General features: G+C 48.6%; 2 protein-coding genes across 2 annotated transcripts; one reads left to right on the forward strand and one right to left on the reverse strand.

Moving 5' to 3' along the window:
- Positions 1–668: 668 nt before the first annotated feature.
- BJ212DRAFT_1576933 (uncharacterized protein) lies at positions 669–10,392 on the forward strand. The gene is made up of 8 exons (XM_041342181.1): positions 669–910; positions 966–1,256; positions 1,312–4,370; positions 4,424–4,498; positions 4,561–7,209; positions 7,262–9,170; positions 9,225–9,849; positions 9,914–10,392. The coding sequence occupies exons 2-8, from the start codon at positions 1,109–1,111 to the stop codon at positions 10,347–10,349; spliced, it is 8,901 nt and encodes a 2,966-aa protein (XP_041193302.1). The 5' UTR covers positions 669–910; positions 966–1,108; the 3' UTR covers positions 10,350–10,392.
- A 1,341-nt stretch (positions 10,393–11,733) lies between these two features.
- BJ212DRAFT_1480602 (uncharacterized protein) lies at positions 11,734–12,301 on the reverse strand (the record flags this gene model as incomplete). The annotated part of the gene is made up of 3 exons (XM_041340116.1): positions 11,734–11,774; positions 11,835–12,093; positions 12,146–12,301. The coding sequence occupies 3 exons, from the start codon at positions 12,299–12,301 to the stop codon at positions 11,734–11,736; spliced, it is 456 nt and encodes a 151-aa protein (XP_041193303.1).
- Between the last annotated feature and the right edge of the window lie 179 nt (positions 12,302–12,480).

Below are 12,480 nucleotides of genomic sequence, written 5' to 3' on the forward strand. Positions count from 1 at the left end.
GGATGACCTATGTCCATGACACGACTGCTGAGAAGGTTCCCGATATCCTTGCTCATGGCAGCACGATGCAAGTCGTCTTCAGATGCTAACTGAGCCTTGATAAAATAAAGTCAGCACGATGACAAGCGAAATGGTTTCTGTATCCATCTGAGCTTCAAACACGAGTTTATCGTACTACGTAAAGTCATGTAACACAAATACTGACGCCTGGGCAAATTTTCGTGGTTACTGGGATTCAATATTCAGATTTTGAGTGCGCACCTTGCACGACCCCAACCCCACCACCGCGTTGCGCGTTCTTGTGGCGGACCAGAGTGTGCCAAACCTAAGATCCGATGCAGAAGGATGTACGAGGAATTTTGGGGCAACAGACATCCTATAGCATGTGACATCAGAATCAGAATCTTAGGGTGGACGGCCTAGCCCTAGAACCATGATATGTGGGGCGTGATGAATCCTAGGGATGGTTCTTCGAAATGCCGTGCAGGCCTATGGAAGACAGGACCACCGCGCTTCGTTACATGGTGTGATCACACCCATACTAGGCAGGCGTGATGTAGGGACTCCAAGCACCTCTGCCAACTTTGTTTTTTTAAATACAGGGATTCAAAAAATTTTCTCGTTATACCTGAGCAGTGGGCCAGTGGCGAGGTAATATTAAAGCAAGGAGTTTCTTATCAAGCATCAAACCTTCGGCCTAGGCACGCACGATCAAATTCCTGGTACACGCCCATGTACAGCCTCAACGCTCATACTGATGGCACTCCTCAGGCCTCAGGCCCCAGATCTGATATGAAACTTCTGTGATGCATTGTACACAAAGGTTCTCGCTTTATGTGGATCCAGCCCTAGTGAGGCGTGAGGACGAGCGCCTGGGCGTTCCTTATTAGTGAAGGGGCCAAATTTCACGGTCAGTGGCCAATTCCTCTCTCATCCCATTGGTAACATGGCTCAATATTCAACAGCAAATCGTCTTTCCGAGTCAAAAGATCAACCTAGCCTGGAATATATCATCAATCATGTACTTCTTCCCCTCAAGTTGCCGCAAGGGAGCGACCAATCCCTGGAGAACGACTTGGCTTTATCTCAGGCAGTATTTGATGCTGCCATGACCTTCTGTGACCAGATGCCGTCCGATAAGCTGCTGCTTTGGATGAGCAGCTTGAAAATGCTTCGCAATCTCAAAGATTCAATCAGATTCAGCGTGATGTCTGCAAAGGAAGTCGAATCTCAAATCAATGCTATGGACACGGAAGGTCTGTTACTTTTATCTCATTCGCATTTTTTTCTATGTTGAGCATCAATTTTCAGATGTCCTTGTATATATGATTCGCGCGCAAAACGCTGCAGTGGTCATGAGAAAACTCGAATCCGACACCATATTCGAGTCATTTGAGGTCTCTCCTGACCCCACCGCAGTGATGGGTGCAAAGGGAAAGCTGATTTGTTCTTATCCCGGCCCTGCTATCACAGTCCCAGATATGAACATCGACAATGCCACCTTTCCCGCCGAGCTGGCGAATTTTCTCGTTCACATGGATGAAGATGTCCTTGATGCAGCAGCGACGAGGACAAAAGCTAAATCCACTGTTCACGAAGAGAGGGACACGACGCATCCTCGATATATCACGGAACTCCTGACCGGTATACTTCGTGGCCTCGGGAGCATTGCTGATGTTCCTCGTATCCGCAAGCGCATTGGAGATGATGTGCTGTGGAACAGCGCAAAATTGCCGTGGAGGCGGTCTCCACTTTGGCTTGTCATTCGCGTTGCCTTACAGACAACTTTGGAGCGCAGTGCTCTTGGACGAACGACGTATAAATCGTTCATCTTGTTCTTCATGGCGAGGCTCACGACCATTGCCCTCGACCATAACTTGTCGAATGACATCCTACATTTTATGTCGGCAAAGATTGCGCGCCGTCTTTTCAAGCTTAGATACTCTGCATCTCCGGAGTTGTCGCAGATGGTCAGTAAGGTCACCGGTGATGTAAGGAGTGTCCTAGAGGAAAGATGGGGATGTGTTCAGAGTGCGCAACAGGCCTCACCTCATTGGGCTCCCGAGACCCTCCAAATCTTGCGAGATACCCATCTTTCCTTGGACACGAGTCGAGAGTACATACGTCAAGCTTTGCAGAACCAGCACTCGTCCCCCCAAACAACCTTATTCAATCCCAGCCACCACACGCGCGGGACAATCGATAATTTCCTTGATGCTGAAGCTAGCTTCCTGGTAGCCGCTCACGCCGCAGAACCATCTCTTGCCCTCGCCGATTTCGAGACCGCCATTAGATCAGGGATCGACGACTGGGTGGCACACGTTCCATTTCAGAGTACCGATTCCGCATGCGTCTCGATTGAGGCGTGCGCCTCTGCGTACTCCTCGAGAGCGCTTACGGCTTATAAAGGAAACCCGGAGGACTTATCTACCATGCTTCTCACCCTTTTTGAGCTCTGGGTAGCCACGGACAAGATCGTTGTTGGACAAATCCCATTCCTGGCAGAATACTCCCCCGAAATCCCATTGACCCTTTTGGAATGTCTTTTAATCCGCAAAGCTTCTGGCCTTGATCGTTTGAAGAAATTGCACGCCTACCTGAAATCTCGTCATTGCGAGGCATCCAGCCGCCAGTCAGTATTCTTATTTACCAATGATGACAAGGCGTTCGCGGCACGATATTTTTACCAGTCATCCAAGCTGCAGGGTTTGAAAGTTCACATTGAAGCGGATGGTCAGAAACGGCGAGAGAAGAAGCTGACTGAGCTTCGGACCCTAAACAAGAAGTACCATGACCTAGAGGTGCGCGTAGCAAGTTTAGCACACGAATACACTGTCGACTCCCGCGGCAAGGAGCACCACAAAAAAAAGAAGGGTTGTCAAAAGTGTCGTGTGGAGAAGGAAATGCGATCCATGACTATCACAGTTCACGAGTGGCCGCTACCACAGTGTGAATGGGAGGCAATCATGGTCGTGTTTGAGCTAGCATGCCCCATTGCGTTCGACATGTGGAGATCCGTGACATTTCATGTCCTCGTTGATATCTGCACTCCAACGAAAATTTCGTCCACTCATCCCTTCATGACATTGCCAAAATATGACGCCTTACAACAATATCGCACGTGCCATCCAAGGCAAAGGCTCACTTTGGCGTCAGATGCCAAACCTTTCTCCAAGTGTCATTACAATAACACTCGCATTCCGACGCAGGACACCAAAGTCTGTGTGAACAATGGACTCAAATTTCGGCCTTTCGACAAAACCACAGATGCTTGGGCGGCAGACGTACTGCAGCGATGCGATGCGACCAAGTTGTGCACTTTCCTTCTTCCAAAGGGACCATATGATGGTTTGCAGCAGTATCTTGCAGGGACATCCCACACATCAAACGATGTCATAGCCAATCAGGCAGATTGTCGCAAGGACATGACTATACACGAATTCATCGCGTTCGGAGCTTTGCGGAGTGGACCACGTTTGCAGTGGATGAATTTGCTGCGTGAACTCCGTGCAAGGACGCTCGATTTTCGACGTGAGGAGATCTATCTACTGTTGGCGCAAACTATTTCACAGGTTGGCCCATTTTCGTCCGACGACCGTCTTATTTGGCACGAGGAGTTGAACAGCGTGCCCTTCCTTAGTGCACTACTCGGAGAGCTGGAGGATTTGATGGCGAGCGTTGAAGGAAATTGGTTGGAAGCTGTTACGATTGACACTGTCGTCATGCTTGTGTGCCGCATCTTGTCGTCGACTCAGGAAGAGAGTGTCAAAATTCGCGGACATTTGTTGCTTCGGAGGATACGAACTGCAACTTTTACGTTGCTGACGCAACTATCGGGGAAAATGCAAGCTGGCAACGAGGAGACGGTCAGCCGGGATTTACAAGGGCGCGTTCGGGATATGGCAGTCACCTGTCGTGGCACTTTCGATGTTGAGGGAGATGCTTCACTGCTCCTGACGTCCAACGATGACATCAAGATATTTGCATATTGTGCGGTCATGATTTATGACAACACTCCAAGCCAATTGAGCAATCTTTCGCAACATTCCAAGCTACTGCTAGAGCGAGACAAGAGATGTTGCCACGCATTAGAACCAGCTATTCGTCGATATGCAGAATTTCACAGGGAGGGTCTTGATTGCGCGATTGCCAAGATTTGGGGCAGTTACAGACCAGGAACTCCTTGGAGGGCACTGATGGCTCCAAATTCTCGTTGGCTTGCGACACAGACTGCGCCATCGTATTCCCAATCGCCACAGGACGTGCACATCAATTTGATTAGCGGATGCTTACTTGTTGACGGGAAGCAGCTGGGCAGGCTCCCTTCAATGATAGTGCAACATCCCACTTACCAATCGATTTTCAGCGATGTGAGTCTTTAGAGTTGTAGCTTTGCTGGTAAACGCTCATCTATCAACTACAGCACGTTCTGGACATCGTTCCAGCTGATATTCCTGGAATGGAATATGCGACCCGCGGGAACCTCTGCGACCATCAGGTTAGTAGTTACTCTCGTTCCCATCATCTAGTAACTAATGATGCACTCGCTTTTTCCTGAAGGTGTCTTTCTCTCTCCGTGACTCGAACAATCTCATCATCCGTGCGAAGCATATCAAACACGACTCACCCATCCTCCAGCTCATTCCGAGCCACAAATTCGTGGATGACCTACCGACAATCTTAGTGGCAGGCCATACCCATTGGCTCAACCTACGCACGAGGGAAATTGAGATTCGGCCAGCAGAAAATGCATGGAAGTCTTCGCCTGAAAATTGGGTCTTGCGATTTGCTGTTTCAGGTTTCTCGACGTTGCAGAATTCCAGCGGTGCCATCCTTATTGACATGCGCAGCCAAACATGGGACATGATCTCCCAGAGATTGTGTCCTCTGGAGGATACACACTTCATCATGGTCACATTTAATACAGCATCCGGTAGCACTCCCCTGTTGAAGGCCGATTTGCCTCGATATGGCCTTGAATTCTTCATTGATGAGGACGGAGAATTGCAGTCTCGTAACATGCGCAACATGGTCGTTGATGTCATTCAATCTACTGGTACCTTGTTGGGATTAGTCAATCAACTCATCTTGCGCCCGAAGTTGCAAGTCGCAGATGAGCATCCGCGCGTCGTCATCATCCCAGATGGTCGTGTCTCATACTCTGCGAATGGTCATCATGTCCGCGTCACCATCGCTCCTGAAGGTACTCGGGTGACATACCAGTTGTACAGGATTGATACAGATTTACGCTGTCTCACTGGGAACGTGGGTCTGACGAGTAAGCTCTATCAGGCGCTCCTTCATGCTGTTACCAGCGGCTGTCTCCCTGATCCCCTGACGGGTCGAACGGGGACAGAGGAGGCATTGCATCTCTTACATTCCGCAGCTTGCCGATCGTTTATGAGGCTTCGCTCTCGTGACACAGATCTCTTGCGTGAGATCAGTTCGCTGTCAACCAAGCGCGTCTGGTATCCCATTCATCTTCGGAAGATGCAGACAATTTCGTGGTCATGCCTTCCGTATCTTGCACAACACCATGGTTTTCATCTAGCTGCAAAATCTATCATGGATTACGGCATGCGGCTTTCGACTTTCTCAGAAAAGTCTGCAAATCTTCAGCTTGCCTATGAGCTTCCGCAAATCACCAACCACCTTCTTGAGCGCGCGTCAGTTCGTGCATCGGCGATCTATCCTGATCAGTTCACTCTTCCATTTCCGCTCGGTGATACAGATGTTATCCATTCTTCACGTGATATTCCCGACAAAGTTGCGGAAGAGAGGGCATTTCGAACTGCCTTCATGGTGCATCAGTGGCCAAGCAGACTTCCAGTGCAACGGAATCTCCTTAGTTTGTTAACTCAGTGGAAAAATGTCCAGGGCATTGGCGAGGTGCTCAGCTTGCAGTACTCCAAAGACTGGCTTCAGTCGACTTTTCCCGACGTCTTCCTTTCTGCGTACAACCTCTGTCTTAGGGCTACAAAGACAGACACATCTCGGCTGGTGTTCACCCTAGCTTCGGTATCGTACAGCTTGTTGGATGATCATGCGCTCGTGCCAACACTCCTAGCCTTCGCCACAGCTCCTGAAATTCGCAGCTTGGGAGGCCCGCCGAAGTTCACCTCCTATAATCTCTCAGATGGTTTCATGCTATCCGATACCGTGTTGGACAATATCATCAATTCGTGTTCTAATGATTACAAAAAAAGCCAGGAGAGACACCTGCCTGCAATGCCCGGAGAAGATAAAAAAGCTCTTGGGAAGCGTCGTTATTCAACTTTCGAAGACAGGTGTCGCTCTGAAAAGCCGGCCATCCTCAGTAAAGTTCGGGATGCCTGGCCGTGCGAGGATCCCCCGACCCTTAATACGCTGCAAGTAAACTACTACAACCTCAATAAACTGTCAGGGAAACTTTCCCCAGTATTTCGCAGCTGTTGGCGAAATCGCTGTCTGAAGCTACACCTGGATGGCCTGCAGGGGACCCTCAAACAGTTCTACACGTCCAATCCTCCTTCGAAACTACCTTCTCAATATGATCTCGACTCCTGCCTCGAGGAGTCAGATAATGCATCACCTGCTTCGTCCTTAGACACCCAGTACCTGTTTGATGTAGATCCGCCTGTGACAAGCATGTGTGGGTCTTTCCGAGTTTTGACGAATGCCAACAGGAGAGATTTGGTATCTCCAGACTCTCGAGTCACAGCGAGGTTGCAACAGCTGATCAACGACTTTCGCGCCCGAGGAAGTGACAAGTTTTGCCGCAAATACGCCGATGATCTGGACCAGAGCAGGTCAATTTACTGTGATGAAAAGATCGTTGCTCTACCAGATTTTACGCCATACACGATGGAATTACTGCTCGAGTACCATTCTCTCCATAGCCGGCAATTCCAAGATTCACTCGCATCTATCTCACACGCCCTCTCTCCTGCCTCTGCTGCTGAAAACACGTTATACAATGCTGGATTATGGCCCCGAGTTACACCAAATTTCCTCTTCACTCGCATGGCTTCTGCAGCAGGAAGTTCTTTGGGGAAGGCTTGGCGTGCTACTCTTATCCAGCTGTCGCAGATACTTTTGCAACTGCAACGCTCGCGAAGGCTGTTGGTGTTTGCCGCTAACAAAAACTGGGTCGAGTTCTTCAAGGAGTTGGAGAGCGAAGAATGTGAGGGATTTGATCAGGAGCAATACCCTGACTGGCTTTTAATACAGGTACACTATAAAGAAATCAATCACTGACGATAACTGATAGTGGCATCCTCAGATTGAAAGTCAGTTCTTGGCACGGCCAGTCCAGGTCAAGGTCGCGCTAGAGATGATGTCGCCATCCACAGGAGGAAATATTTCTCTGCAGCTGAACATGGGCGAAGGCAAATCCTACGTGATCGTTCCCCTCGCAGCAGCTGCACTCTCTGATGGCCACAAACTGGTCCGAGTAATCGTACTGAAGTCGTTGTCGGCTCAAATGTTCCAACTCCTGGTTGAACGACTAAGCGGCCTTGCACAGAGGCGCATTTTCTATATTCCATTCTCCCGCGCACTCTCTATCAATTCATCGAAGGTGAAAATGTATCGCGACCTGATGCAAGAATGCATGGATACTAAGGGCATTTTGGTCGTTCAACCGGACCACATTCTGTCGTTCCAGTTGATGGCTATTGACCGTCAGCTGCCCCCTCGGACTGAAGCTGCTGAAGATATGCTTCGGACTCAGTTGTGGCTCGACAATCACACACGCGACATCCTGGATGAGAGTGATGAAATTCTTCACGTTCGCTACCAGCTTGTATACACTGTGGGTCTCCAAAGGTCGCTTCAAGGTCATCCAGAACGGTGGACGACGACACAACAAGTGTTGAGTCTTGTCGCGAAGCATACCGCCAGCTTCATGAACAAATTTCCCTCTCACTCAGAAGTGTCTACTCGCGAGCACGGAGTCTTCCCTTTTGTTCGAGTTCTGCACTCGACAGCAGGTGAAGCATTGGTCCAATGGATCGCACAAGATGTGATTAGTGGGGCACTTGACAATGTCAGCTTCGACCAAGCATCTTCCCACATGAAGCAAGCTGTCCGCCAGTTCATCGCAACTGAGAAGATCTCCAACACTTGCATCAGCTTAGTAGAGAAGTGCTATAGACACACCACGATCTGGCCCGGCCTCCTAGTCTTGCGTGGACTGCTAGCATGTGGTATCTTGGTGTACGCCCTCAAAGAACGTCGTTGGCGCGTGGACTATGGCCTTGCCCCAAAACGAACGATGCTAGCGGTTCCATTTCGCGCCAAAGATATGCCTTCGCTGCGGGCAGAGTTTGGCCATCCGGACGTTGCTGTCATCCTCACGTGCCTGTCATACTATTATGGGGGTCTCACGCTCCAGCAACTGATGTTGTGCTTCGAGCTCCTGATGAAGCAGGATAATCCCGCCCTCGAGTATGAATCCTGGGTACTTGGACTTCAGTCCGTCCCAGAAAGCCTGCGCCACCTCAGTGGAATCAATACGGAATCCGCAGAGCAGCTCCGTGACCTTCAGCAACTATTTGAATTCAACAAGGCAGTCATAGACTTTTACCTGTCCCGAGTCGTTTTTCCCAAGGAAGCGAAAGGATTCCCCAGCAAGCTCACCTGCTCCGGGTGGGATCTCGCTCAAGAGAAGAGACATCTCACAACCGGCTTTTCTGGTACCAACGACAATCGCTATCTTTTACCAAGCTCGATGGTGCAGCATGACCTTGATTACCAACGCAGCACGAATGCCCGAGTCCTGGCGTTCCTTCTGCGCCCGGAGAACAACTACTACACATGCATACCGCCTGGCCAAAAGGTATCACACTTTATCGACACCTTAATCACGCAAACTCCCGAGGTCCGCGTGCTCTTGGATGTGGGTGCGCAGATGCTGGAATTGAAGAATCAGGAATTGGCCGAGGAATGGCTTCGAGCCAAGCGCGACGCCCAAGCTGCAGTCTTCGTGAATGACGATGATGAAATTGTCGTCGTCAGTCGGGATGGGACAGTGGAGCCCCTTGTGTCATCCCCCTTTGCCCAGCAGCTTGACCAGTGCGTGATATATCTGGACGATGCGCACACCAGAGGAACGGATGTCAAACTTCCTTCCGGCTTCCGGGCTGCTGTTACACTTGGTCCGAAAGTTACGAAAGACCGCCTGACGCAAGGTTCGTAATTCCAGAGTTCATGCGTATCAGTTTCGACGATGACCAATGACACAGGGTGCATGCGAATGCGGAAGTTAGGCAATGGACACTCGGTCATGTTCTTTGCTCCGACGGAAGTTGACCGAGGCATTCGTTCGGCGACTCAGAAAGCTGATACCGACGATGTCGACGTGGCAGATATCCTGCACTGGGCGATGCTCGAAACTTGTCTTGACATTCAGATGCGTGCATTCCACTGGGTTCAACAGGGATTGGATTTCAGCACACGGCATTCCGCATGGACTCAATTCTCGCGCTCCCCTACTACTTCGACTTCTACCCTGGAAACCGCTTGGTTGCAGCCAGAGGAGCGTTCATTAGAGGATATGTACGCACCACGCGGCCCTTCGCAGATATCACATGTTTGCAATGCAGACATTCGAAGGAAGTGCGGGGAACTCGGGGTTCTAATGGGACCTGAGAGGAGCATGGATGAGGAACAAGAAAGGGAGGTAGTCCACGAGGTAGAGAAGGAACGTCAAGTTCAAAGACCGCCAAAAGTAGTACCTGCGGTTCAGGACCTGCACGCGGACGTTCGTCGATTTGTCAAGACCGGCCGAATTCCTACAGGGTCTCCTGCATTTATTCCAGCGCTATCCACCCTTGTCTGCACTACTGCTGGATTTTATGAAGGCGATCAGTGGGCACACAATGTTTTAGTCACCCGTGACTTTGCTCGTACGGTGTCTTTCATTGCCATACAGAAAGCGGGTGAATACCTGCGGCCCTGTCAATTGGATTGTATCCAGTGACGTTGGAGTGCTGGTAGTCATGAGCCCGAATGAAGTGGACATACTGCTGCCTGATATCCGCAACAGCCATGTAGTTCACTTATGTGTCTATACCCCCCGCACCACAAACACGATGAAGGCATGCGATGATCTTCAACTCTACTGTGTTCCTTCGACACCACATTTGACGCCATCGAAACCCTTGATTTGCCAGCTCAACCTTTTTGCAGGTCAACTCTATTTCTCCAGTTACGAGATGTATCTCCACACTTGCAACTTCTTGGGGCTTAATGCGCCGGATTTGGGGGACGAGTACTTCATAGCCGAAAGTGATGGTTTTATCAGGAGGAGAATCGCCCTTTGGCGAGAGCATCGTGTTCGTTCAAGCGATCCCAGCTTCCCCCGCTGAAGGAGTTGTTTGGAATGAGAAGGAAAGGCACGGGGTATCTGCCAACTCACCTCGGAAAGATGTTCAATGGCCGCATTCTGACTGAGGGGGATTTTCTTGACTGAGCGCCAGGTCTGTTTAGCGTACGTTTTAACGCCCCCTTCTATCGGAGATCTGGCTAACTGCACTCTAGTCCACAGCAATTGAATCAGCACTAACCTTGATATTGCGATGTTCTGTATTTGTATGCAAATCTGAAACGCTATAACTTTTTTTGTTTGTACTATGTAGTACGAGTCAAATACTTGTAAATCAAAATATATGGAGAAGTTCACCTTGAACTTGACAACCATGTGGACGGCCCAACATGGAGTCTCAGGACCATTGAATCATTTTTTTTTGCGCTGTCACTTTCCTGTTTTCCATGAACTCTGTTTCAGTTCTCAGTCTGAACCACCTGGAACTGATCACCACGAGCTTTTAGTATGTTTGCCAGTGCTAGAGTCACTACCAACTGCACTGACTCGGACAGCTATCAGTCGATTTTCTCATTATGCGAGACGTTCAACTACCGGGTACTAGTTTTATCACAGAACACCATGACGTTCAGTTCTGTGAGGGCGGCGCGCACAGATAATTAGTGCATCAGGAAAACCCTCCCCCAGGAAATTACTCTAAACTATGATAATTCTCGGTAATCCTCTCGAATTATCTCAAATTATGGGCTTTAGAATGATTAGTTAGTTTAGAAAGACTTTTTTACTCCCTTGTATATAAAGGATAATTATCATGAATTCAAAGGCAATATCGAGAAATTCAGAGAATATATTTCGAACGTAGCATAGCGAATCGCGCACATTAGATGATATTACGAGCAAAAAAGACTAATATTTGATCAAAGGATATACATAACACAGCCACATCAGTAAACCACAACTTTCCCACAGGAAGTACAACATTTGCATTCCTGTCCAGCCAGCTACAGACTCCACAGTTCCCCAAGTTCCCAGCACACTTGTGACCACAAGGTATCCAGTTGCTCACAGTTCTATATGCCCTACAGGACTTTACACCTTACTAGTACTATACTGCCAAGTGTATTACATCCTACTAGTAGCGCTATTAGTATACTTCGATTCAATTACAATGGGTTTTAAAATTTTATCAAGTGCAAACTCAGAACCAGAAATTCAGAATTCAAACACAACCTGCGATCATCATTGCAATGACATCTATTGTACTGATATACTTAAAGTTACATTAATATATACATGCGAAAAATGCGAAAAATGCGAAAAATGCGAAAAATGCGGTAAACAGTAGTTTCGGGCAGTGTGTGATCACGGAAGGGATGAAGAAAAAAGAGAGAAAATGAAACGGACTGAGTGGGCGGTGTATGTCGACATTAATCTAGCTGGACCGTGATGTGATGACATTCGAGTGATTCTAAATATATAACATTAGCGTTGTAGCACTGTAGGGTAGTATGGAATTGTAAGAACTTACCTTGCAAAACACTCTGTGCGGGTCTGTGGTGAGAGAGACCATGTTTTTGAAATGTTATCTGCATGTGAGCTATTCCTACATCCGCCTTGGTGAGCTTCTGCTTCGAAATATTGAATTTGTGCTTGGAGAGATTTGCCAAGACTTCGTGTTTGCAGACCACACAGTCAGCAAGCACTTTCTCTGCGTTGACGACATCCCATCTTGCCCTTGCGAGGTCCAGGACAAGGTTCACTTCAAGATTATCGGCATCACTGATCATCTGTGAAAATGTTAAGGAGTATTGTTTACAACGTAAGGTATGAGTTACTTACCATTGACCTGATAGTGTTGACTATGTCATACAAGTCCGAAATACTGCTACCAGAGTGACACATAGTATTATTAAGGCTGGCATGCCAGTGAACAGGGCAACGTGAAGTTGATGGTAAATCACTGATATTCAGCTTGACTGGTGCGTTTGTTGACATGGCATGTTAGAAAAACAATTTTATTGGTTCCAAGAATGTAACTCTCACCTCTATAACTAATATGTCCAACTCATACCAGTGTCCTTCATGCAGCAAAGACAACTTCAAAGACCACAGCGCTGTTGCCTGACACATGAGTCAGCCTCACTCTGGCTGTAGTACTTGGCTACAGGATCTCA

The sequence above is a fragment of the Suillus subaureus genome (assembly GCF_016647635.1).
Source record: "Suillus subaureus strain MN1 chromosome Unknown BJ212scaffold_15, whole genome shotgun sequence".
Classification (NCBI taxonomy): domain Eukaryota; kingdom Fungi; phylum Basidiomycota; class Agaricomycetes; order Boletales; family Suillaceae; genus Suillus; species Suillus subaureus.

Coding starts and splice junctions, on each gene's coding strand:
- BJ212DRAFT_1576933 (XM_041342181.1), top strand. CDS start 1,109: ATGACCTTCTGTGACCAGATGCCGTCCGATAAGCTGCTGCTTTGGATG. Junction 1,257..1,311: donor CAATGCTATGGACACGGAAG/GTCTGTTACTTT, acceptor ATCAATTTTCAG/ATGTCCTTGTATATATGATT. Junction 4,499..4,560: donor GGAACCTCTGCGACCATCAG/GTTAGTAGTTAC, acceptor TTTTTCCTGAAG/GTGTCTTTCTCTCTCCGTGA.